This window comes from Daktulosphaira vitifoliae, unplaced genomic scaffold (genome assembly GCF_025091365.1).
Source record: "Daktulosphaira vitifoliae isolate Bord-2020 unplaced genomic scaffold, ASM2509136v1 Scaffold_1, whole genome shotgun sequence".
Taxonomy (NCBI): Eukaryota; Metazoa; Arthropoda; class Insecta; order Hemiptera; family Phylloxeridae; genus Daktulosphaira; species Daktulosphaira vitifoliae.
Genome location: NW_026099572.1, coordinates 50,634,298 through 50,661,882, shown reverse-complemented (window position 1 = coordinate 50,661,882; position 27,585 = coordinate 50,634,298). Strand labels below are relative to the sequence as shown.

At 25.0% G+C, this 27,585-nt stretch overlaps 3 protein-coding genes across 9 annotated transcripts in view; 2 read left to right on the top strand and 1 right to left on the bottom strand.

Moving 5' to 3' along the window:
* The window catches only part of LOC126898787 (putative aldehyde dehydrogenase family 7 member A1 homolog), a 4,921-nt gene extending 3,123 nt beyond the window's left edge, over positions 1 to 1,798 (top strand). The window contains exons 5-7 of the mRNA XM_050673137.1: positions 204 to 566; positions 632 to 838; positions 1,445 to 1,798. Of these exons, the coding sequence (XP_050529094.1) occupies positions 204 to 566; positions 632 to 838; positions 1,445 to 1,657 (783 nt within the window). The 3' untranslated portion in view covers positions 1,658 to 1,798. The remainder of the gene's footprint in view (positions 1 to 203; positions 567 to 631; positions 839 to 1,444) is intronic.
* Positions 1,799 to 2,536: 738 nt separating this feature from the next.
* Positions 2,537 to 24,262, top strand: LOC126898765 (phosphatase and actin regulator 2). Of its 3 annotated transcripts, none has more exons than XM_050673092.1 (15): positions 2,537 to 3,314; positions 4,969 to 5,145; positions 5,987 to 6,094; positions 6,696 to 6,821; positions 18,538 to 18,786; positions 18,856 to 19,110; positions 19,180 to 19,501; positions 19,673 to 19,705; positions 19,769 to 19,911; positions 20,797 to 20,953; positions 21,011 to 21,066; positions 21,134 to 21,237; positions 21,309 to 21,481; positions 23,564 to 23,649; positions 23,729 to 24,262. In XM_050673092.1, exons 1-14 carry the CDS (start codon positions 3,059 to 3,061, stop codon positions 23,577 to 23,579), a joined length of 2,175 nt encoding a protein of 724 aa, XP_050529049.1. In that variant the 5' UTR covers positions 2,537 to 3,058; the 3' UTR covers positions 23,580 to 23,649; positions 23,729 to 24,262. The 3 variants fall into 3 exon arrangements, with proteins under 3 accessions (XP_050529049.1, XP_050529044.1, XP_050529059.1); XM_050673087.1 differs by having other exon boundaries at positions 19,670 to 19,705; XM_050673102.1 differs by lacking the exon at positions 19,673 to 19,705 and having other exon boundaries at positions 2,539 to 3,314.
* Positions 24,263 to 25,500: 1,238 nt separating this feature from the next.
* LOC126898811 (inositol polyphosphate 5-phosphatase K-like) overlaps positions 25,501 to 27,585 on the bottom strand; it is a 7,565-nt gene continuing 5,480 nt past the window's right edge. For all 5 annotated transcript variants that reach the window (XM_050673188.1, XM_050673208.1, XM_050673215.1 and 2 more), the window contains one exon: positions 25,501 to 26,004. In XM_050673188.1, coding sequence (XP_050529145.1) covers positions 25,684 to 26,004 — 321 coding nt within the window. In that variant the 3' untranslated portion in view covers positions 25,501 to 25,683. The remainder of the gene's footprint in view (positions 26,005 to 27,585) is intronic.

Sequence of the window (27,585 nt, the reverse complement as noted above, 5' to 3'; positions counted from 1 at the left end):
AATAAAAAATAGTGTCAATTCACTACTTAGAATGATAATAAATAGTTATAAATTACGTCGAAAAAGTAATCCTATTAATCCATTATAATATTTTATAATTTGAAATTTAATCTAAACTTTAGTATTTTATAAAAGATTGAATATAATTTAAGTTGTTCAATATAGTATATACATAAATTTAATATTATTTTTATTTTTTATAGGTCGGTCTTGAAGTACAAAAACGTTTTGGACGTGTTCTACTGGAACTTGGTGGTAATAATGCTATAATTGTAACACCTGATGCTGATCTTAATACAGTAGCTCAATCAATAGTTTTTGCTTGTTGTGGTACAGCGGGCCAAAGATGTACTACCACAAGACGGCTTATTTTACATGAATCAATATATAATGAAGTTTTAGATAATCTTATAATATCTTACTCAAATGTTATCAAAAGATTAGGGGACCCCCTTGATAAAAATACTTTGTATGGACCTTTACATTCAATAAACAGCATAGAAAATTTCAAGAAAACTATATCTGAAGCTACATTAAATGGTGGTAAAATTGAGTTTGGAGGAAAAGTAAACAAAATTAATCAAAATATTAATGTAATAACAAAACTTTTTATTTTGATTAATTATTTCAGGTTTTAGATATACCAGGATATTTTGTTGAACCAACTATTATAAGTGGTCTGAAACACGATTCGCATGTTGTGTGTCGAGAAACATTTGCTCCCATTGTTTATATTTTAAAATACAAAAATTTAGATGAAGCAATTGCATGGAATAATTCTGTAGATCAAGGGTTATCTTCAAGTATTTTTACAAATAATATTGAGACTATTTATAAAGTAAGTATTTAATTTATTATGTGTTAAATTTAATTTATAAAAAATGTAGTTATATTTTAACAAAATTACAATGTTTGATCTACTCAATAGATACATAGTAGAAAGATACATTTTATTTTTTTTAAGTTTTATTTGTAAAAAAATACTTTATATGATTAAGATTATATACTTCATTACAATTAAATGAAGTATACATTTCATATTTAATGCAAAACAAATTGATTAAAGAATGATGATTTTCGTATTAACTGCTCAAATGAAATCAAAGTATTACTAAATAGTGAAAAAGAGTAAATAGTTGACAAATTTGGTTCTAAAAATCATTATTTCATTTGTTTTTTAATTTAAAAATGATATGGATGGCAGTTTTCTAACAACTGTTATTTCAAATTTTATAAAGTTATTATTTAAATGCAAAACCTTAAACCTAAATTAACTAAAATACCTAATACAATATTTATATTCAATTTAACTCTTAAATCCGATACCATAAAACTTTTTATAAAAATTCCAAGACTAGTATTCTGAAAAACTAAAATTAATATCTAAATCCTTATTTATCTGACTTTTCTTTAATTATATTTTGTACTGTTCCATTACAAATAGTGGATTTCTCATAAAGGATCAGATTGCGGTATTGTTAATGTAAATATACCTACAAATGGTGCAGAAATAGGTGGAGCTTTTGGTGGAGAAAAACATACTGGAGGTGGACGTGAATCTGGTTCAGACTCATGGAAACAATATATGAGAAGATCGACTATAACTATAAATTGTGGATCTAGATTAACTTTAGCTCAAGGAATAAAATTTGATTAATTTTATTATATTATTTTTTGTTTACTAATGAATTTTCCAAACAATTTTTATTAATATTTTTTTTTTCTTTTAATACTATCTGATTTGTTTATAAATGGTTGAAAAATCTTTTATATCATAAATACTAAAACTAATTCCAAATTTTAATAAAAATTAAAATATAATTAATGTTATTGTATTTATTTTAAAAATATATATTTTTTACTAAAAAATTGTAGTTCCTTAACTCACAAACATTTAACTTAAAATTAATAAATTAAACCATATGTTGATTCACTAAAAGTAGGTAATACATCCGATTTTGTTGTTAACCATTTTCTCATAAATTTACATAAAACAATTTGATATTATACAATATATATTTACAATTATTTTACTACTAAAATTAATAAAAAATAGTTTAGATATTATGTTAAATATTATTCTTTCTTTTATATAAAAATTATTATTTAGCCAATATTTTTCTTCTCGTAGAAGATTACGAGTCTAGTGCTTTTTGAAAAAGTAATCTTCTTTTATATATATTTGGCAGTATTTTCAACTTTAAATAGTAACATTTTATAATAACTCAAAATTATTGTACTAATATCTCATAAACTATTAAGTGTTTTAATTTACTTTAATATTTTTATCATATTTAAAGTTAATCCCCGCTAAACCAAATTAAATACTTAAAAAGTTTATGGTAAAATAATAGATTATATAAATATAACATTTGAAATTAATCGAAGGTATATTTCAACGGCTTAATGTAGTTATTATGGAACACTTATCTGCCTTATAAGATAGTGATGTTGGTTACAAATATTTTTTGATTTTATGAAAGTGTCAGCACTGAATTCCTCTTCACAAACGTACCACTCCTCTGTAACATTGAATTTAATCTCTTTATCTATGGAAAATTCCGAAATTCCAATACACACTTCCCCTCTTTCCGATTGAATCTCGTTTATTTTTTTTTTGCAGTGACCAATTTATCTAGATATTTTATAATAATAATTTCATATTGGTTAAACAGATCACAGTTGTGATTATATTGTGTTTTTTTAAAGTTGATTGTCCGTGTTTGGAGTATTTTGTTGTAGGTGTGAAGCGGCATAAGATTTCTAAAGCAAATTTTCTCCTATAAATGTCGTTTAACGTTTGTTTATAATGCTTACTACAGTTATCGTTAACGGCATTGCCAAATTCCATACATCAATTGTTAATAGTATCAAAAAACGTCAATGGAACTTGGTGCCTTCTTGATCAATTAAGTGGACTTTTTTGCTTGGTCCTCTAAGTAACAGTGCTTCCCAAGTGTTTTTTCTTTAGTCATTGTAATTCGTTTGTTTTTTATTTTGTTAATTTTTGTTCTTTATAAATGAGGTTGTGAATTCATTAATATGTGTCCATAAAGTTATGTCGGTTCGATTGTCTAGCGGGTGTTTACCCGCAAACAGTGATAAGCCAACATCTCCATCTTCAGAAATGGTAGAAGCTAATGGTGGTCAACAAGTAAATCAGCAACAACAACCAAGAAGCAATAGTATGGACTATTTAAATTTTGAAGAAAAGAGGCAAATCATTGCTTCATCCTTGTCACTCACAGACTTTTTACATACCAGTGGAACAACTACTACACCTACATCACCTACAACTGGCAAATATATAATTGGTAAGAATATAAAATCAAAATGATATTTGTTCATACTAGAATTAAATCCTGATTTATGGTATTTCTTTTAATAGTATTGTGGTTTTGGCAAATAATTTCTTATTTATTAATGATAATGTAGTTAAAATACATCAAAGTCTTAATATTAATTTATTACTTAATAGCATTAAGTAAAATAATATGAGTAATATTATATTACATGTCATAAAAATAATAAATAAAATCATCAATATATTAATTTAAAAATGCAATCATAAAGTATACTTTTGATATAATTAGTAAATCAAAATAAAATTGGTTATTACTCCTTTAAAGATCCTATAAATTGCTGGAAAAAGGTTTCTGATATAAATTAAAGTTAAGTTACTTGATATTTCATTTAATCAACAGCGGTTGATATAGCATATTTTTTTGTAATTATTATAATGTATTAATTTTTCTCATTCATATAGTTGACTTCATAATAATTTTTAGGAAATAGTGTAATTTAAGTATTATAATAAGTTGAAAACATTTTTGGTTTTATTTCATATTTTAATTAATTACTTCTATAAAATAAAATAGTTTTGGATTTTATTAATAATTCAATTGTAATAAATGTAACTGTTTTTTATCTAAGTCAATAGACACTGTATTATACTCCTTATAAATATCATTAGATTGAGTTAATGTCTTAATGTCTTGTCACCTTGATTAACAAACCTTGTTTTAAAACCTGCTGCTATAAAATGTGAAAGTATTAATGAAAAACAACTGATCCTTTAATTGAATTACATTTTTTAGTGATGTACTAATATAACACTAGAAGTCACTTGAAATTTATCCTTGGCGTTTTATTTTGACTTAGTTAGGTCAAATAGCTGCCTAAAGGATTCTAATTTCCATTTTGACATGTCAGCTAACTTTCCGGAAATTTTTTTTTTAAAAATATACCCATACAACATTTATTATTTTTAAATATTTAATTATATTAAAAAAACATGTATTTAACTAATTTAATACAATTAAACATTCCATTGATAATTTATTAACATTATTATTTTTTAAATGATATGTAGGTTGTTAGTACTTTAAAATGTTGTAAAATTTCTTATAATTTCATCATATTTGAATTTAGTACAATAAAAAGATTTTTGATTTTAAATTTTAAATTTTTAATTGTTTTAACTTTTTGAAAAATCTATAGATCAACACAAATTTTTGTTTCTAAATACATTATATATACCCATTTCATTGGAAATACTTTTTTTTTTAATCGGGCAATTTCTCTTTATACTGGGGCGTTCAATACTTGGAACATATGAATAAAAAGTAGAACTTTTTCAGATTAACTTTAGGAAATGTTTTGGAAATACTGTGTTCTTTTAACATATATTAAATTAAATCTTACATTATGTACTATAATTTAAAAAAAAAAAATTTGTCCCGACGACCTATCTTCTATGTGCAAATGACCGTTAAAATTGAACAAAAAAAGTTTGTCTCAACGATTTGACTTTTATGTGTAATCAAAACAATATTTTTTTGGTGTAAAAATAATTATAATTTTGTTCTGCTATTTGTCAAAAAGTCCAAACTTTAGAATTTTTTATGTGGCTGTTTAGTATTAATTTTCATTAGTTAATATAGTACCAATTTTTTTTTTTAATTTTAGCTAAGAAACAAAATGGTACAGCTCTTAGAACTAATAGTTTAGGGTCTGGAACGCGTACCAGTCCTCTTCAATTAGATCGTAAGCAACCAAGCAAGTTTTCAGCTTTAGGTAAACTTTTTAAACCATGGAAATGGAAGAGGAAAAAAAAATCTGAAAAATTTGAAACTACATCAAGAAGTAATATTTGTTTTATTTTATTTTGTTTATATTTATTTGTTTTATTCATTATGTTAATTTTACAATATTCAGTATGTTGACATTATTTTATTATATCATATGATAATAGTTATTTTAAAAAATCTTTATCATAAAAATGATACTTAAATGAAAAAAAAATTTTTTTAATAGTAAAATTAATATATTATTTATTTTTAATAATGAATACAATTTATTTTTGATTACAAAAATATAATAAACTATTTTATACGTAGTTTTTAACCTAGATTCATATTGTAATTATAAATAATATTCACATGATTTACATATTGATAAAATATCATTATATTGATAATCATGACTTATAAATGCATCAAATTTAATATTTCAAAATATTGTATCATAGTTAGAACAACTTAAGTTCATAATTCAACGATTTGCTTTGATACAGCACCGCGCTACGCTCTAGGCTGGCGCTCACCCGCATCTCTCTTGATATCAGCCGTCCACCTATTAATAGGACAATCGACTCTCATCAGGTGTCTTCCCGCCCTTGACACCCTGACAAGGCCGCCGCCGAATATGTATTACTTATAATGCGTCCATAATGCATTTCCAACGCTAATCTAACTGGTTTACGACTTGAGTGTGTATCATTTTCTTTTCACAATTGTGAAACTATACTTTATCTGTAGTGTAATTTACAATATGAATTATATTTATACTCTTTTGCATTTTTGAACGATTGTGTAAACTATATGTTATTAAACTTGTGCGTCTGTGCTATTATTGGATTACGCATCAGCTTGTAGTGAAAAGAATAGTATCACTTTTTATTTGTTTATTAAATTGCTTTTTTCAGATTTAGAAAGAAAAATCTCAATTAGAGCAAATCGAGATGAATTAATTCAAAAAGGAATTCTATTTTTAGATAGTCCTATGGCTCAATCTCACACGATCTCTGATAATGGTTAGTATCATCATTCTTTAATTTTTTGCATCGTAAATAAATTTTTAAGAATTAAATATCAAATTTTATATTGATTTGATCATTTTTCATTATCTCATAAGTTAAAATATACATATTGAAACAAAATGGTTAAAACCTTTTAAAACTTAAGTATATAAATAATGCTTGGACATTTTTTTTGAAAACCAGTATTTGATCTAAGTTAAAATTTTTTTAAATAAGGTGAACAATCTAATATTGTATAAAATTATTTTTAATAATCTAAGAGCTCAATTAGTTAAATTTACCCAATAATAATTCACAGATTCTTATAATATGATCATAATACTTCAAAAAAATCTTCCCATTATATCCTATATATAGGTGTACATTTATGATTTATTTTCTTATGGGGCTAAATTAATTTTTTTCTCAGCCTAATTTTTTTTTTTTTTATGTATAAAAATATATATAATTAAAAAAAAAGTTTAACCTGATATACCTATGATTCTATTGTGATCTATCATATTCTTTTTAGATAGCTTAAATAAATCCCTCTTTTTTTATATAAGAGTAAAAATACATTTTTATTTATCTTATATGTTATTGTTATTGCTAATAGATAATTCAACACAACTTAATCAAACTTCAAGTAGTACAACTACTTGTGTTACTGTCACTCCAACTATTGGTTCTTCTTTACTTTTTCAACAACAACAAAATAGGTACTCCAACCATTACATGAGTGGTAAGAAATTTTATTTAAAATAAATTTTTTGTGGAAAAAATTATTAATGATAACAGTGAGAGAATAATAAATTTAATTAATGAAAATAATATTTTAAAATAATTTTTTTGTTTTACTGGCTTAAAAAAAATTATTTCCAAAGAAACTAAAAAATTCAATAAGATTCTAGTGTAGTGGTGCTAAAACATTTTTTTATATTATAATTCATAGATATTTGATAGTGATTAAAATTTCTGCAGTGAAACATTTTTTAAAATTATTTTTATTTTTGAAGGCCTCATTTAAAAAGCGCTAATTTTCGAAATTTTTTTTACTTAAAATTGCCATAACTTTTTTAAAAATAACCAAATCAATATAATTTTTTTTTTATAAATGCTTGATGTCTTACCTATCAATTGGTGTATTTTTTTTGTAAATCTGACAATTAACCTGCCCACAGGGGGGGATATAAAATGACAACTTTTTCACAAAAAATTTACTTTTTCAACCTAAATTTTGAAAGTGTTCCGGAAAGTCTGACACTTTTATATATATTTTAAATTAAAGCTTATGTAATGTACTTTAATTAAAAAAAAAAAAATTTGACCTCTGGACTTGTTTTCATGGTGAAAATGGCTACCAAATACTATTATTGTGTGAAAATTCTCGATTTTTTATTATTTACATTTTTAATTTTATAATGCTATAACTTATTGAAAAGTGTATGGATCAACATAATTTTTTTATGAGAAATAATATTTATATCCCTTTTTCATTCGACATAATTTATCTTAATCAGGATATTAATAAGGAACTAGCAGATCATGTAGCTTTTGGATTAATCCACCAATTTTTTAAAATTAAACACTATCTAAAGATTTGCATCGAAGCGTTTTTTTTGATAGTGATTTTAATCACTGTCAGATATCATTATACTTGATCCATCTATGCCACGTCACTACTGTGCCGCGACCCCCCTGTGCTGGGTTTTTTTTATATTATGCTGAATTGTATTTGCTTTAATTTTAAGTAAGCTTAGAAAAGTCAAGTATTTTAAAATAATTTTTATCAAAAATTGAAAATTAAAAATTTTGATCTGACTTTACTCTACATAGTACTTTGTTCAATGATTAGATTTTTAAAAAAAAGTATGTCATCGACAAGGAAAATATCTAAAAAAGTACTAATATTAAAAATGTTACAATAATCCGTCTTGTTGTCATAAAATTCTATTAAATATAAATTGATAACTAAAATAATCAGTATTGACATTTTCTAAAGATTGTAATTTTTTGGGACATTTCCTTTTTTTAAAGGAATAAGATACATTTTTCAAATTAATGGTGCTTATAGCTTGATAGTTTTTGTAATTTTTTTTGTCTATCGATAATTATTATTTTAAATATGAAATAGAAATTGTAATTTATTATGAGTTATTAGTAGCTAGAACTTTGTGTTTGGGTAAGTGCAACCCTCTTATTATACTTTTTGAATTGATATTAAGAACTGAAAGAATTCTTGAAAATAATATATATATATATATCTTATGTAAGGTAAATCATAAGATATTTATAAAAAAATTATCATTTTGATTTATCCATTTTTATTTATTACCTATTATATTCTTATAAGATACTAGGATCCGCCTCTCTGGGGCTCCGCCGTAAGCCTCTCTTCGGGCCGTCATCATAAGTAGGCCACTGATTCCGGTAGGGGTAACCAGCTACGATAAGTGTTTTGTAGAAAAATTATTACATCAGAATCAGTGTAACAAAAATATATTAAAAATGTTATTATTAAAATCATCAAATTCAAAAAGAGAATATAGTAAAATGTATTGGGTATAAGGTTGACGTTTGTTAATAAGGTATTCCCTTTAGGCTTATTCAAAAATTATTTAAGGGGGGTATTTAATATTTTTTACTTTGTTAAACATTTTATAGAATTTTTTTTGCTAAAATCAAAGTAATGATGAAAAAAAAGGACATTAGGTCCTTATTTATTAGAAGTTGCCTAAAAAAATATTAATAGCGCTGGTTCAAGGGGGGCCATATCTCCATTAAATACACCCCTGGTATACACAAAAATTATTAATATTCTATTTATAATAATAGTGTTTATATTATAGAATAATTACAAAAAAATTTAGCTGGTTATTATACGTGAGACTATGTAAAAAATTTAATTTTGATAAAAATATTGGTAACTGCGATTTAATGTTGGAGAGCATAGTTGTCATAGATGAATAAATAAACGATAAACTAATAGACTCATATATCATATATGAGAAAAAAAGATTATTAATTATGTCTGTTCTGATAAACTGATAAACATAAACTGATAAAGTAGAAACTTATATAATTATAACCGTCTTAAAATTTATATGTAACATATAATATTTCTCGATAAAATATAGTGCTATGTGCAAATACAAAATAGTGTCCTAATAAAAATACATATTACACCATATAATTAAGGTTCAGAATAAACGTATGAGCAGAAATGAGTCAATGTGCATATTAAAACCATGCGCGTGGACTTAAAAAAAAAAAAAATTTCTGATGATCGAGTACTTTCGTTAAAAAAAAAAATTTTGAAAATTGCACTCTAAGTAATTTTCCCAGAAAAGCGTTTTTTCCTTGTTATATTATATAATAAAATTTTATGTACTTTAAGAAGAGTTTACTTGTTTACTTTGCTTATTTACAATGAAATTATCAAATTCATTCATTATTCTCTAGACTTGGACTCCAACTAAGTTTTGCTATAAGAAGTTAAGAAATGAATAAACAAATATTAATTTTGATCACTGATAACCAATTATATTATTTATTTATTTATGGAGATAAAAAACTCCATTTACAAAAAATTGTGTACATATATAAGTTTTTGGTACAATAGAAGTTATAAATAACATGAACAATAATATGAATATAAAATATAAATTTATATAATAGAACATAATATATTAGTTGCAAGTAGCAGTATAAAATCAAATTATATCACAAATTTGTTGAATATCGTTAATACTACATTAAAAAAAATCTAGATTGGCAGAATTACCTAATGACATAAGCATATTTTTTGGAGAATTTATTGAATAATTTTAATAGTTTTTCTTTATATAAAATAATTTATTTTCTCTAGTATTTTTTGGATTAGTTTTAAAATTAATTTTCTCTAATAACGGGCCACAATCTATTTTATTATTGAGTAATTTAAATAGAAAATTAAGGTTAAGATAATTTCTACGGTTTTTAGGGAAGTCATACTAAAAAATTTTAGAACTCCATTATAACTCATGTGGGGCTCTTTCCACTTTATATTTGAAAGAGAGAAATGATAAAGAAGAGTTTTGGATGGATTCCAGGTTTTGAATTAGAGTAATAGAGTTGGGAGACCAAATTAAGGTAGCATATTCTAATTGAGATCTAACTAAAGAAAAAAATATATTTTTTAATGCTAGCGGATTATTGAAGTCTGAGTAGCAGCGTTTAAGAAAACCAAGTTTAGATGAAGCTTTGTTTTTAATTTTACTAACGTGGTTATTAAAATTTAATTTAGTATTGAACAAGATACTTAAAGATACACATTGTAAATCATTATTATTTAAATTATAATTGTAAGTGAAAATATTTTTTTTTTATGTAAAGGTGATTATAGAACACTTATCTTAATTCAGTTCATACATTCTTTAAACACCAATCGCAAAAGTTGTTTAAATCTGATTGAAGTTTTAAGGCATCATTTATTGATGAAATAGTTGTATAAATCTTAGCGTCGTCTGAGAGAAGCAATATTTTTTAGTGTTTTAGAACTAAAGATATGTCGTTAATGAATAATAAGAATAATAAAGGTGAAATATGATCGCCTTGAGGTATTCCAGAGGAAATATTAATGGGTATTGAGAGAAAATTTTTGTATTTAACGATTTGTTGTCTTTTAGATGAAAGGATGTGAATCATGATAAGAGAGGATCATTAAAGCCATAAATGGTCTTTAATTTGAAAATCAATAAGCTGTGATCGATTTGATCAAATGCTTTATTGAAATCAAAATAGATAACATCTGTTGGTTTTTAAGGAAAATGAATCTGAGATATCCTGTTTGAAGATAGCTAAGTTAGTTATTGTTGATCGTCCAGAACGAAATCCATGTTGATCGTCTATAAGAAAATTATTAAGTAATAATTATATAAATAAATAATTTTCTTATAACAAATCAAAAATTTTCTGGCATATTCATATTAGATTATACTATTCGAAATTATTCAAGGGCAAAATTTGGAGGGAAAGCTTGGATACTATACCCTTCATAATGTGAATTAATCCTATCCAATTCTAAAGAAAATTATATAAGATAATTTAGAAAGGGGATAATTAACTTTATTGAGTGATCTCAACTTAGAAATTGATTCTTTCTAATTTTTAATAATTTAATTGTTTGTTACATGTACATTAGACATTTATTTTAGTAATATAAAGTGGAGTATTTAATTAAGTATATCTTCAGTAAAACATATTGGGTTGGCTATACTGATTAAATGTTAAAAGTCAAAATAAATTGTTATACAGGTAAAGTAACGTTTTATGTTCATTACGTTGAGTAATATCATAAGGCACCTTGAATTATTAATTCCCACGGCAACGGTTTTTTAAACTAAATATGACGTGCTTGCCATGCAACAGCTACCGAAGTTTTATAAGTTTTCGACAAGCTTTATATTGTAAACTTTTTTGTTTTTAAGTAGATGATATAAAGTTAAAAATTAACTAAAATTTTGTGGCTTTTGCATGTAACGTAATTTTTGAAATAAAAATTTTTAAAGACGGAATTCGTAAATTATTTTTGAATAATTTACCTAGTCCAATATTATATTTTTCAAATAACCAATGATGGGGTACATTATGAAATGTCCTTGTTTTTACAAAGGTAGGTTAAGTTTGATAATGAATTACAAATTCATTTTATTTTTGCACCATGGCTCTTATAATGCAAGGAATAAAATTTTTTAGTTTCGATATAATTTTGTTTAAATTTTTTTGTTTTTAACATAAATCTCTAAAAAAAACTCCCAACAATAGGGTCGCGGCAAAGTGGGGACAGTATAGTTGAAATATAACAATGATAAAATCTCTATCATTAAAACACGCTTCAATCAAATCTGTAGATAAGAAACACATAAAACTAAAAAATACCTAACATTATTTTCTTAACAATTATTATTTTAAGAGAATTCTAGTGGCTATCAAGTTGAAAATCAATCTGTATTTCGTAAACCTCAATTTTTTATATCCTTTCCGTTTAATATTTATATTGAATTGACATTAAAAGTTGCAAAAATTTTCTCTAAATAATTTATAACTAACACTTAAATAATTTCTATAATTTTTTTTTTGTAAAAGATGGTTTCATTACATTCTTCATCCTAAGAGAATATACTGTTTGACTTAAAATGTAGACAAATTAATTAAAAACAATATTGTAATGGAAAAATAGTGATTTTTACACAAAAAAAAATATTTTTTCGTAAAATTCACTTCGGGAACAATTTAGATATAGAAAACAAGGTTTCTGGACATTATTTTTAAAACTTATATTAAATTATATAAGCTTTAATTTAATATATGTTTGAAGCTCAAAGTATTTCCAGGAACATTTTCAAAAATAATGTTGAAAAAGTAAATTTCTGTCAAAAAGTTGTTATTTTTAAACTCCCTCCGTGGGTAAATAAATAGTCAGATTATCAAAAAGTGCACAAAAAAAAGAATATACTTAAATAATTTATAAAAAAAAATTGTTTTTTAACACTACCTATTGAATACCTCAATTCATAAATTTAACTAAATGGATAAATTTAAATTATCGTGTAAAACTATTATATACTAAGAATTATTTTTTAAGTAACGTGAGTAATATTTTGAAATTTGTTTACTAAGTCTTCAAAAATTATCCGAAATACTTGTAATGCTTTTTAGCTTCAATGCGAAGCTGAGAAGGTATTAATTTTACTAAGGAAAATAGAATTTATGTAAAATTGCATGGAATGTTATAACATTTTAAATTTATATAATTTTATTTTATTTGTTTATTAATGGTTAATATTTTTTTAATAAATAATTTCTATTATTAATTTAGTAATTCTCCTATTTAATTTTTATTAATGGTTCATTACACAATAGATAATTGGAGTTTCGAAAGCATAAGTTAAATTGTACTTACCTTACGTCCTATGTAATGCAATAATATTTCGAGTAATCCAATGTTGATTTTGGTATTACTTGCCCACAGCGAGGGTTTCAATGTGGCAACTTTTTCATAAAAAATTAACTTTTGAAAATGTTCCGGAAAAACTGACACTTTTATATGTACCTTAAATTAATGCTTATATAATAAACTTAAATTTAAAAAAAAAATTGACCTCTGGATTTGTCTTCATTGTGAAAACCTTATTCAAAAATGTGCTATATTTTGGTTAAAATTTTGGGTTTTGTATTTTATTTTATTTTAAAATACCGGACAAGTACACTAAATTTCATAAATATTATATAAATCAAATTGATATAGCATAAAAAGTTAAACTTATTTGAACCGTTTTGCTTTTTTTATGTCGAGAAGAACAACTTTAAAATTTGAACTAGCTTAAATTGTTATTTTTTTCATTCGACAGAAACGACGTATGGTTGCCGAGTCGGTAACACTTCTGTCTTGCGCGCTTTGGGTACAGGGTTCCTACCCTCGTATGACAAAGAATTTTTCGCATTTTTTCTTAATTATTTTTAAGTTAGAATAAATTTTCAACTGCTTTGATTTTTATCTCATTTAGATTCAATAACTTGAATAAAGATCAAGTATCCCATCACTATAGTCGCGTCTCGCGAAAAGAAATTTCTTATTCATATTACAATTATTTTACTATATTTTAAGTTTTAGCTTCGATGCAAAGCTGAGAAGATATTTTATTGTGACTATCATTTATTTTCTCTGCTCTAACTTAACCTACTTTTTTCAAACAATTACTTATCCAATGTTCTCCATACAGACAATTAAAATCATTCATTTTTAATGTTTTCGAAGTATTAATTGACGAATTAAGTTTGATATGATAGGTTTCAAATACAAAATTAAATCATTTTACTTTGTAATATAATAATTTTTTTACTCTATTTGTGTGTGCTACTACTAGACTATAATATTCCAAATTTGTTGGTAACATGTTGCTATAAAAATCATTTCTAAAAAAAATTATTGTTAGTTTCTCCTGAATTAACAATATATTTTTACAATTATAATCAAATTTTATAATACGCTCAATTAAGTAAATCTTTTTAACAACTTTTTTTTTATTGGTTCTTTTAGTCAAAATAAATCATTAAAATTAAGTTCTGAATATTTCCATTGTAGAATCTTTTTTAAACACAAAAGGTAATTAGAAATGATTACTATGATTTTTATTTAAGTGATCTATTACGATAAAAATGCAAAAAAATATTGAGCTTTTCTGATAAATTTACTATAAATAGTAATTATAAAATTTCCTGACTGCATATTAATCTTAACGATACAATTTTTTTAATTCTCATAAAATTTTTTATTTAATGATGTTAATTTCAAACTTGCAAATTGAACTAAAAGTTATGGTAATAAATTAATTTTTTTTTTACTATAAACTTTCACAAAAATTTACTTTAAAGGATTAACAAAATAGGTTAAATGTGTCATTTTCCTTATTTTTAACATATTAATAATCAAAACCAGTATTAATGTAAAACAATATTTTTTGGTCTTAATTATTTTTTTTATATGTAAATACTTATTTTTTAATAATAAGTAATAATATTAAAACTTAAAAGTAATAGAAAAAGTTTAATTGCACATTTGAAAACATCGAGAAAAGTTAATTAAGAAAAGTACATTTTTGTTTCTGATGAAAGTTCCTTGTAGTTCAGTGTATAAAACTTATAACTTTATTATTAGTAATAAATATTTTTTATTGAAAAGTATTGCGTTAAGTTCTTTAAATTTTTATATGCGTTAAAAGTTTAGAAATATACAATTACTTAATTATTTTTATAATATCTCCGTAAAAATTACAATATTAAATTATTGAATATCATTTTCATACTAAATTTAATTACTAAAATTATTATTTTTTTATATATAATAATTATAAATCAAATAACTAATCGGTATAAAATTAAAGGAATAAGAGTTATTGTTGCTTTTGAAATAATCTACCAATTTCTTAAAATTAAACACTATCTACAGATTTGCATCGAAGCGTTTTTTATGTTAGTGGTTTTAATCACTGTCAGATATCATGTATACTTGTCTCAACTATACCACGTCCATACTGTGCCACAACCCACTGTGCTACCGTTGTTTTTTAATTTATCCCTTTTATGTGTAAAGTAGAGCGTAGGAAGAGCGCGGCAGAGTAATGATTAATAATAAAACTAACATTGAAAGGTTACAAGTATAATAACAAAAATCTAATTATTTAGCCACAACGGATACCTTTTTTGATGTTTTTATTTTAATAACATCTATTATTTAATTATGTTTTGGGTGAAACGTTTATCTCAAACTTCTTCACTGAAGACATGTTAAAATGTGGATCAATTTTTTTAATGAAGTATCGTAATCAACTTATTGTAAACTTGAAATAGTATAGCCATAATTATGGAAAACTAGAAATGTTTGGAATAAAATGAATCTGAAATAAATAATTGTAGATACATTAAGACATTACATTTAACTAGGGCTTAGTACCTTATTCAGTGGCATAGGTTATGAAACACAAGGATCATGACCTCTTGTTGGCCGTAATATTTATCTCTAAGATGAAGTGATGAGCAAAAATAAAAGTCCTCAATAGAAGAATCTTTTTATTCTAATTCAGCATGCACCTTTTCTTAAAAAATCCTGGCTTTAACCAAAATCCAATTTTATTTTTTCAAATATTAAATAAGATCTAAAAGTTGGTACGAAAAACTTTTACAATTATTAAAGTATAATTAAAATATTGAATTTACGAAACTAAATTAAATAATTATATAAATAGCTTTTTTTCTTGTAACACTATTTTTGATGGTGTAAATACAAAATTAAAAAACAAATATTCCGTTTGATGGTTTATTAGAATACAAATTGAGGCGTAATATGCTATTTTAATAAATGGCGTCATCACTTTGGTATTATGTAGGGTAGTAAATTTACTATGGTCGATTACATTTATACGTTGAGTACCACGTGCCAAAATTATGTAAACCTTGATTAAAAAGTAACTTATTAATTACTAATTATTATTATAATGATCATTTATTTTTTAGGGTATCTGCAATACATATTGTGCATCCTTAGACAAGAACAAAAAATTATTGACTCGATATGTTGTTTGATTTAAACCTCCTCTTTACTTAAGTTCATTTTAGGTTTTCAAAAGTATTTAAAAAAAAATTTAACATCTAAAGTGCTATTAATAAAAATTTCATTCCATTCTATGCAATTTTGAAAAATTTGTAGCATAACAAATTTGAAATTAAAATATGTCTCAACTATTGACGTTCATTATGAAATTTTCACTAATGAAAAAAAATAGATATTTTTTTTAATTTCTGAGGATAGTATAATTAATATAATACGAGTATAATATAATTATAACTAGATAATATAGATAATTTAACACATTAATCATTAATATATTGTTGATTACTATTTAGTGGCGTAACCAGAATTTCATAATGGTTGGAAGGCATAGTAAATAACCTAACAATATTTCATATTTTGAACCTTTTTTTTGCTCATCACTCCATATTATAGTATATTCTTATAGAATATAAAGAATATAGTAATAGAAGAAGTCCTCTTGGCTACGATACTGTTACTATGAACACTATAGTGTTCCAGTAGAAAATTAATATTTTTTTTGATAGACGCAAAAAATGAATTAACCGCTCTAGTTAAATTATTACCTTCATAGCTTACATCAATTTTAATATGTACTCTTTCTGATTTTATTAGCATACTTTATGTTTTTTTCAATAAGCACTATCAAACCGCATTACATATTTACACGTTTTACGTTAAGCGTCAAACATTGATATGAAAACTGAATAAAGTATTGAAGTATTCGTTTATGTATAAAGAATTGTGCAATGGTATTTATGAATATCGTTGTTTTGTATTATGTAGTTTTTAGACGAAGGCAATAATCTTACAGGAAAACTAACTACTCTAAGTTCACTTTAAAAAATATTTAGTTTATAAAAAAATTTTAATAATCTTAACTATTATATCATTCAAATCTTTAAATTTTTCATGTTTTAATAACAAAGAATAATATATTTATGGTTAATTTATTAATGAATTTGATATACGCATTAGGGTACATAATGATTTTTTTTTTTTTACTGGTCTTTATTATTGACTATTAGTTTTAAAATCTATAGTGTACTGAGGTCAAGAATTTTCTTATCTGTTATTGATTGACATTGAAAATTCATAGTGTTCATTGATCGCTATGGATTTTGAGTGATTTTTTTTTTGTTAAAAGTTACCCCCTTAATTCAAGGTTTATCGTCCCCGCGAGAAACATAGTTTTGGCTCCTTCGTTCGTTGCATAATAAGTTGAAATATTTTGATCAAAACGGTTGTGGTGTTAAATTAGTTATTTTTTACGAGGAATTTTCACTGTTAAATTTAGCAATTAGTCTTCATATTTAAATTTTATTTTAGAAATGGTTGAACAGAATACAAGTTTTGTTTTAATCTTGTATAAATTAATTGTACTTTATAGATTTGAAAACATTTAAAATCATTCGTTTTTGTCACAAAATATTGAAATTTCTAATTATATTCGTTTATTAGAGAACACTATATTAAAAATATCTAGTATTTTAATTATGTTTGGCGACAAATAGTTCAAGGCACATTGTGTGAATTCTTTAAATGAATATAAAAAACATCATCTCTACACATTAAGATTATATTTCTGGATCATCCTACAGGTTTGTTAAATTTATGACGGCGCCTTTTTTTATTTTTAGAAATTCCACAAAACTGTGGGGCCGATTCATCTATTGATCAAGCGCTTAAAATCTGACGTTAGAGTAATTGTCAGTGTAAATATTTTTGTAGGTGTAGAAGTTGGCTACTGATCTTCTTTACTTGTTAAAAATGCGCAATTTCGTAACTGTTGTCATACAACGCGGACCAGTATTAGGTGACTGACGAAATACTTGTGAATTTTTGCGACTATTAATGCAATTTTTAGTTGTCAGTGTCGCGTTATACTGATTTTTAGTATTTCTGCTCTACCATATCTATATGCGTATGGCAACTACTGTAAGTTGTGGTAGACATGTGCGTTCTAAAACTCGCACTGGATTCCCACTGAATAGGTATGGATCCAGAATCCGATTGCCCACTCCCTTGTGTTCAAAAAAAAGAAGAAAATCGGGTATGCTTTATTACTAAAGTACAACTATTAGTTTAGTTATTTTGTTATTAGTATTTTATTGTTTAAGATGCTCTTACTATCATTAATTCAATAAAAATTAGGAAATTTCTCTTAAAAAAATATTGTGTGATCAAAATAATATTGTTTAAATTAAATATTACCATCCTTATACTTCAGTAATCAATTTTTCTTCGAATTTTTAATTGGTTTTTGACTTATAATTTCAAAGTACTGATTATTAATATAGTATATCTATAATTTTTTACAAAATTGTAGACTTTAACAAAGATATGAAGACTGAAACAGCCCAAAGTCATTTTGATTCAATTAATTCAACGACTTATGAGCAACAGTCACATATTACTGAGCAGCCTAGTAGTTCAAAACCAGAAAGACCTAATTCACTCACGGGACCTGGAGGTACACTCACTAGGCGACTATTTTGTTATCATGCAGCTAATCAATCTCTGTTAACTGGATCAAGTCAATCACCAACAAGACCTCCCAACTTATTTTTGCCATCAGGTAATTGTAATAATCAGAAAATAGTTGTCACTAAAATTTTATTTTAAAGCACAGTACTATTATTTTAAGGTTGTGAATCTCCTAAATTGAATTGTGATAAAGCATCATCATTAATTATTTCTGGGCAAAATAAGTTTCAAATAAGTGGTGGTGCAAAAACCAGTTATTATCATTCCAGTCCTAGGATGATATTTGGTCATTCTGGACACCCTTCATTAATGCTTTCTGAACTTCCTGAACCTCCTATACCTGTATCAGAAGTAGGTCCTATCCCTCCACCACCAATGTTTAGTTCACCAGCTCAACAATCTTATTTATATCAACGTAAGAGAACTATAAAAAATATCATTCTAGTAAAAAATTCAGTGGTTTATAATTTTTAATGTATTACAGATAATGATCGTCAAAATAACTATTCTAATGAAAATAATGATGAAGAAATGGATATGATAACTAATGAAGATAATTATGATGATGATGATGATGAGGATGATGATGAAGAATATGATGATGAAGATGATGAGGATGAACAAGAAGTAGATGACAATGGTGATGATGATTCAAATGGTTTTAGAATACGTAATCGCCATAGTTACTCTAGCCGTGTAGAACAAATACCAGCTAAAGAACCTGTTTTTAATGCACAACCTCTTAAATCTGCTTTGAAGAAACCATCAACCCCAAATCAAAACCAACAAGATAGAATACAAATAAAGTAAGTTTAAATGAAAATATAATAATATAATGAAAAAAAAATCAATTTCAAAAATAAAATTCGAGGTTAAGAGATAAAAGTGAATTAATGTTTGTATGCCAATTATTTGGCAATCATTTGGCTCTTGATTTCACTATTTTTTACAATTTGTTGTTTATTGCTGCTTAGCAGAAGAGCTCCACTTAAACCTAGGATACGTTTTTGGTAACATTTTTTAATTTAAATATTTTTAATGTGTTCATGGTATTGTTGATTGTTTGTTTGTAGTGGTACTAACCATCCAATAGTGTTTGGTATATCACTACCTTGTTCATTGCAAGAAAATAAGGAAAACACTAGACCCAATGAATCAAGTGATGATGACAGCTCTGGTGATGGGCCTATATTATACAGAGATGATAATCTTGATAGTAAGTAAAAGTTATAAAGTTTAATATTATTTATTATAACATTTTAACTTCAATGTGAAGCTCAGTAAAAATTTGCTGATAAAAATGGAAGATTTTATATTATTTTGAGTAGTAACAGAATAGTTGCATCATTCAGAATTATTTCAAATTTATACTTTTTTAATGTAATATATAATTAAATAAAAAAATTTGTTCAAGTAACTCATTCTTTATAAAAATTGGCCTCTATAGCTTACAATCACGTAACTTTTGGTAGATATAATAGTTTTTTTAAATTACCAAGTATTTGATTAATGAACGGATTGAAATAAAATTTTCAGTGGTAATATTTAAGCCAAGTATTTTACATTAAACATACTTTTATAAAAATGCTATCATTTATCAAAGTTTCAAGAGGGGTATAATTATCATATAAAGTATTTTCTTTTCAATTTAAAATATTCCAAAACTCTTAACTACTTTAATCCTATATCTAATTATAGCTAATACAATTTACTTTAAGATAAAAAAAAAAAATTATCCTAAATATTGATTTCTAAGAATTTTTAGACAAACCAAGAATCATACAATATTTGGTACAAATGGGAAATTTTGTAATTTTTTTTTTTTCAAAGATTACTTACTTCCTTTTAAATTATTAAAAGTAAAACTTATTTAGTGTAATGTATGATTAACAAAAAAAAAATTCATTTGTTCTCTTAAGTAATCAGTCAAAAATCATGTCATTTTTACTAAATATGATTAATTTTTTTAAAAATTGTTTTAAATACAGATCAAATTTTTTATAACTGATTTTAATCACTTACAGATATTAATTTAAAATAATACCTCAACTCTACTATGCTTGATTCTTACTGTAATTCTTATTTTATTTAATTTGAATAGATCGATTAGCTGAAAAAATTGCTAGGAAAGATAGTTTAGCTATAAAGTTAGCATTACGACCAGATCGACAAGAGCTTATTAATCGTAATATTCTTCAAGTTCAAAGTGATAAAGAACGACAAGAAACAAAAGAAGTAATTGGTGCTCGCCTTATAAGGTAAATATTATAAAGGTCAATAATAATTTAAATGATTTTCGTTTTCTTTTTTTTTAGGAGGTTGAGTATGAGACCAACACAAGAAGAACTGGAAGAAAGAAATATTTTAAAAAGTATTACTGTTATTAATGTTTTATTGTTGTAAAAACAGAATAACATATTATTTTAATTATTATATAGAACAAACTGCAGCAGAAGAAAAAAAATTAAAAGAAGAAAAAAAGAAAATGCTACTTAGAAAACTGAGTTTTAGACCTACAGTTGACGAATTAAAAGAAAAAAAAGTAAATGTCTACTTAATATTCATGATTCATAAATCCTAGACTATTACTGACTTATCTACATTTTTTTATAGATTATAAGATTCAATGATTATATAGAAGTGACACAGGCACATGACTATGACCGAAGGGCAGATAAACCTTGGACACGTTTAACAACTAAAGATAAAGCCGCTATTAGAAAAGAACTTAATGAATTTAAGAGTTCGGAAATGGAAGTTCATCAAGAAAGTAAACATCTTACTAGGTAAAAGATATAAAAAAAAATAACTATTTCATTCTAAGAGCCTATTATAATAAAAAAACATGGATTACAAACAAATTTTTGGCAGTTTTTTTTAATTATTTAAATCATTATTAATAAAAATAATTTAATCTCTTATCTGAATTACTATTCTCTTGTGTAACATTAAAATTTGTTATGATTTAACTGTAATGATTAACTATATTTATACAGAGTGATTCACTTATTATAAACAACTTAAATAATCGAAAAATAAAAAAAAAATTTATTTGTTTTTTTAGTTTAATATTTCTCTCAATTTTTCAATTATATGTTTTTTTATATTCATTCCTTATACATTATAAGAGCTTCAACTTTAATTTCTCAAATGGCAATATCCCTACTTAACTAGCTTGTTTAATAGATATTGATGTAATTAAAAAAATAACTAGTCAATAACAATTTTTGGACCAGTATTTCAGAAGTTATTGACATATTTATATCTAGGTGAAAGTAAGAGTACAGCTGGGAGATGTTATGTTATAAAAATAGCAGCACCCACTCTTCACTTCTAATCAGTACTTTATTTTGTTAATGAGTTCCAAAATACTGGTCCAAAAGTTGTTATCGACCAGTCATTTTCAAATTATAAGCTAGTTGAATATGTTTCCATTAAAATAAATTAAGTTAACACCCCTAAATGACATAAGGCATGATTATAAATGATATTTTATAACAGATTATTATTTTAAGAGAAATTGAGTGGCCATTGTTAAAAAAATCACATTGAATACTAACACTACAAGAAACAAATAAAAAATTTTCTTCTTTTTCAATTAGGTGGTTTATGATAAATGAATCCACTTTGTATAGATAAAAAAAAGGGTGGAAATAATGTTTAAATTTGTACATGCTTAAATAAAAAGTTAAGCAAAAGTTTCATTGGATTCTAAAAAAATTTTTTTTTAAGCGTTGTAATAATTTTCCTTTATTTTAAATATACAGAAAGTATTGGAGAAAATATTAGTTTAATTTCTATATATTTTTAGGTTAATGAAAAAAAGCTTACAATATTTTTCACCAAATGAATTTCATTTCTGATACTATTGCTAATAAACTATTAAATCAAAATTGAAAGAAAATAGACTATTTCTGTTTTTATCCAGCACTCTTTATATAATATCTGTGGCACTGTTTAATGATATTAATTTCAAATAAAAAACCCATCACAGGGGGGGTTGTGGCACAATGGTGACGTAGTTAGATCAAATATAATGATATCTGACAGTGATTAAAATCATTATCATAAAAAATGCTTCGATGTAAATCTGTAGATTGTGTTTAATTAAAAAAAATTGTTAGATTATTCCAAAAGTACATGATCTCCTATTTCCTTATTTATATCCTGATTAAGATAAAGTATGTCGAATGAATGATGCATATAAATACTACTTCTCATGAAAAAATCTATTGATTATTTTTCAAAAAGTTATAGCATTATAAAGTTAAAAATATAAAAAATAATTTTTTTACAAAAATCGTATTTTTTTATTAACTTTAATATCTGTTTTCACTTTTTACACTGTGAAAACAAAATAGTCTGAAATTTTTTTTTTTCTTATTAAAGTATATTACATAATCTTTTTTTAAGATATATATAAAAGTGTTAAAGCTTCGGGAACACTTTAAAAAATTAAGTTAAAAAAGTTGTCATTTTTAATCCTCCTTGTGGGCAGGTAAAGGATCAAATTTATAAAAAAAAAATAAATATATCAAATGATAGGTAAATATCTCATATATTTATATAAAAATAAAATTATAACAATTTTGTCATTTTTAAAAAATGTATGGCAATTTTAAGTAAAAAAAATTGAAAAATGTTTGAAAATTAGCGATTTGTGATCTTTTGATGTATCATTGAAAGCAATCGGTTCAGCGAGAGCTAAGAAAAATTGGTAACAGACACAAAAAAAAACATATCATAATAAAACTAATACCTTCTCAGCTTCGCATCGAAACTAAAATATTTAATTATAAAAATTAATTTTTATGTTAATTGAAATTTTAATTTATTATTTAATTAACCACATAATTGTAATTTTTCAGATTTCATCGACCATGAATTCACTTACAGTCACACTATTATTTTGTATATGTTTACCTATAATACGTTTTTCTTTATTAATTACTTGGTAAATATGTCTATAACATATTATTTTAACTAAATATTACATTTTATATGATATTCAATATATTATTATTTTTAAATAGTTCTCAATCAATTTTTTCATAAGTTGGAAAGTAAGAGCATTCATATATTGACGAGTAGTTTATGTCCGTCCATAATGATTGTGTGCAATATTATTTTTCATAGAAGCTCTAATATAATGAGATAAATATGTTATACTTACATTATAACATCATAACTTCTGCTGCTTTTACATTCCTCATAATTGTCCCACCTATTTATGTATAATCTTTATGTACATGTTTTCTTTTTAAACATGAAATTAATTTGTAATCTATACTATTTTATTACCATGTTGAAATTAAAGGCTCATTGTTTTGTTTGTTTTATTATAACAAAAAAAAATATTTAGAATTATTGTTTAATGGATTATACTTATTAAAATTTTTTATTTATTTTTCACCAGATCCTTATTTTATATTATTAATTTAATTTTTTTGTATATAGTGGTAGATTTATTTCTACAAATGATAAAATTATAATAAACCTTTTCTTCCTAAACTAATTATTTTGTAGTATATAAAATTATACTTGTAATACACAAAGTTTTTTTTTAAGATGTTGTTTTTATTATCAAAATGATTCTATATCTTTTTACTCCTTTTTGTAGTTTTTTATAAGTTAATTTTATGTAAATTATTTAACTAATAAACTAAAAATAATTTATTTAGGAATACAATATACAAGGTGATTCTTTTAACACTAGCAACTCACTTTCTCTTAAAATAATAATTTCTTTTTTTTAGTTACATATGTAACTTTATTTATCTGTTATAAAATATCTTCTATGTTCATGCCTAAAGTCATATAGAATATGTCTGTTTCTATTTTAAAAAAATAAACACTTCTATATGACATAAGGGATGAACATAAAAGATATTTATATGTAACTAACAAAAGCCAAAAAGTAAAGTTTTAGTTTAAAAAAACTGAAAAACACGCTTTTAAAGCATATTGAACTAAAAAGTAAAAAAAAAAAGCTTAAAACAATAATGAACGAAAAATACTAGTATTATTGTGAATAAAAATCGTTGAGCGCTCAATATACGAAAAATATGGCATAAAGCCCCTACGCTTTTTTTCACAATAGTACTAGTATTTTTCGTCATTATTGTTTTAAGCTTATTTTTTAAATTATTTCTGACTTTTCAGTTTTTTATGACATCGCTGTTACAGTCACGGAGTTTTTATTGTCAATTATCACTAGCAATGGATATAATTTCTGTATTGCCAATTAGTGTGTTTATAAACTCACAACAATGTGTCTTGTTACTATTGATAATAAAGGATATATGCTTGCTAATATCGTCATAAAAAACCAATTAGCTATTTGTATTTGTAATCCATTTATACATGTATATTAACTCAAAAAAATTTGAATCTTTAAATGTTTATATCTAATAATAAACAATAAAAATTTGTTTATGTATATATAATATTGATGATACGCCCACATGTACGGGTACGAAAATCAAAAATTATACAGGAAAATATTGTCGGAGAGTGGTGAGTTGGGTGGTATGAATGCGTTACGACAGTCCAGTCTTAAGGCCATAGACGACGAGATACGCGAGATAATAACACGTGGTGTGTGGAGAGTTACAAACAACACGCATACATGTGAAACTAATAAAAGCGTGTTAAAAAGTATCATTCTGTATAGGTGTTCAGCAAGTAAGGAAACAAGTTTCTATTGTTCTTGTTGTTTTTAACAATTATCTTGTTTCCTTTCTTACTGAACACCTGTACATTTAAATATTATTACTAAATTTATTAAATATTAACTTCATTTGAATATTTTTTTAAATATAATATTTATTAAAATGTAACAACCACATAATATTAACAATTAATATTTAAAATAAAATATATAATAAAGATTAATAAATATATAAAATAATTAATGGTATTTTTATGAACAGAATATAAAAAAACCAAAAATAATTATTTCTGAAAATTTCATATATTTTATTATCAATCACCAACCAAATTCTCTAAGAGTAGAACAAGGATTTGGTTTATATTTTGCCTCAAATGTTTCAGAAGTTCCTAACACAGAGTTATTATTTCTACTGAAGTATAATAAAATATACTTCCCTGGATTTAGTACTGATGTTTCAGAAAATTTTAAACAAATACTTTTGGAACCATCTGCATATTCATCTGGGAGGAAACGTACTCTACATAGAGTTGATGTATCAAAATTAGTGTGATTACTTTGCTCTTCACTTCCAAAATTGTACGATTCAGAAGGCAAATAAACATATGATAAATAATCATCTAAACTTGTGTAAAATTCCTGCAAAATTCAAAATTATATACACTTTATTTTAATATTTTAAAAAGCTTAATTAATATGTTTCAAGAATATTTTTGAGATTTGCATGTTACGACATAATTTTCTTTTTTTGCTTCGATGCGAAGCTGAGAAGGTATTGGTTTTACTATGATGTGTTTTTTTTTTTTTTTTGCCTGTTACCACTTTTTCTCAGCTCTCATCGAACCGATATCTTTCAATGATACGTCAAAAGATCACAAATCGTATCTAGTCGAAGACATTGCCCTCAAAAATTGAAAAAATTTCCCTCATTCCCCGTAAGTGGGGGAAACCTCCAAAAAAATTACAAATTTAAAAATCCCTAATTTTCGAAATTTTTTTTACTAAAAACTACCGTAATTTTTTCAAAAATGAACATATCAATATAATTTTTTTTTTATAAATGCTTGATGTCTACCTATCATTTGGTATATTTTTTTTGTAAATTTGACCCTTTATCTGCCCACGGGGGAATTTTAAATGACAACTTTTTCACAAAAAATTTACTTTTTCAACTTAACATTTGAAAATGTTCCGGAAAGTCTGACACTTTTATATATATCTTAAATTAAAGCTAATGTAATGTACTTTATTATGAAAAAAGAAAATTTGACCTCTGGACTTGTCTTCATGGTGAAAATGGCTACCAAATGCTATTTTTGTGTGAAAATTCTCGATTTTATTTTTTACATTTTTAACATTATAATGCTATAACTTATTGAAAAGTGTATGGATCAACACAATTTTTTTATGAGAAATAATATTTTTTAATAATCCCTCTTTCATTCGACATGCTTTATCTTAATCAGGATATTAATAAGGAACTAGCAGATCATGTAGCTTTTTGAATAATATACCAATTTTTTAAAATTAAACACTATCTAAAGATTTGCATCGAAGCGTTTTTAACACGCTTATATTAGTTTCACATGTATGTTGTTTGTATGTTGTATGTTGTTAGTTTGTAACTCCACGCGGCACGTGTTATTATGTCGCGTATGCCGTCGTCTATGACCTTGAGACTAGACCGTCGTAACGCATTCACCCCACCCCGCTCACCAGTCGGCGCCAACACTATTTTTTTCTGTATAATTTTGAGTATTTGACTGACCAACACCGCGCGTTATACGCCGCGGTGCAAAGTCCAGCAAGTGCTGCCGCACGGCCGACGACGTACCGCCGCTAATGATACCGTAGTATTCTTCCTGTTGTCAAAGTGGCAACGTCAATAAACCGATCTCCACTCGCGCACCGTCGCCATCAACGCTGCTAACCTTTTGACGCCCGAGGATCACGCCGGACATCGCGTCGTCGACGCCAACGAAAGTGCCACGATATTATGCGAAGATTATATATTCTTACCATCGCCGCTAATATTAATATATATATACATATATATATTATTATTTATATATACGTATATGTTAATATTCATTTATATATCCCTACAGCCGACGCCGCTGCCGCCATATATGCCTCGCGCCCCGCCCGCCAACAAAACACAGCTATACCTCGTGCATGATACGTTTACGTACTTAAGTCGCTTTACATGTATATATATAT

Excerpts from the sequence above, each read along its gene's own strand:
- LOC126898765 (XM_050673087.1), top strand. The coding sequence starts at position 3,059 with ATGTCGGTTCGATTGTCTAGCGGGTGTTTACCCGCAAACAGTGATAAG. Across the intron at positions 3,315-4,968 it reads AACTGGCAAATATATAATTG|CTAAGAAACAAAATGGTACA; the intron begins GTAAGAATATAA and ends TTTTAATTTTAG. Across the intron at positions 19,706-19,768 it reads AAACCTAGGATACGTTTTTG|TGGTACTAACCATCCAATAG; the intron begins GTAACATTTTTT and ends GTTTGTTTGTAG.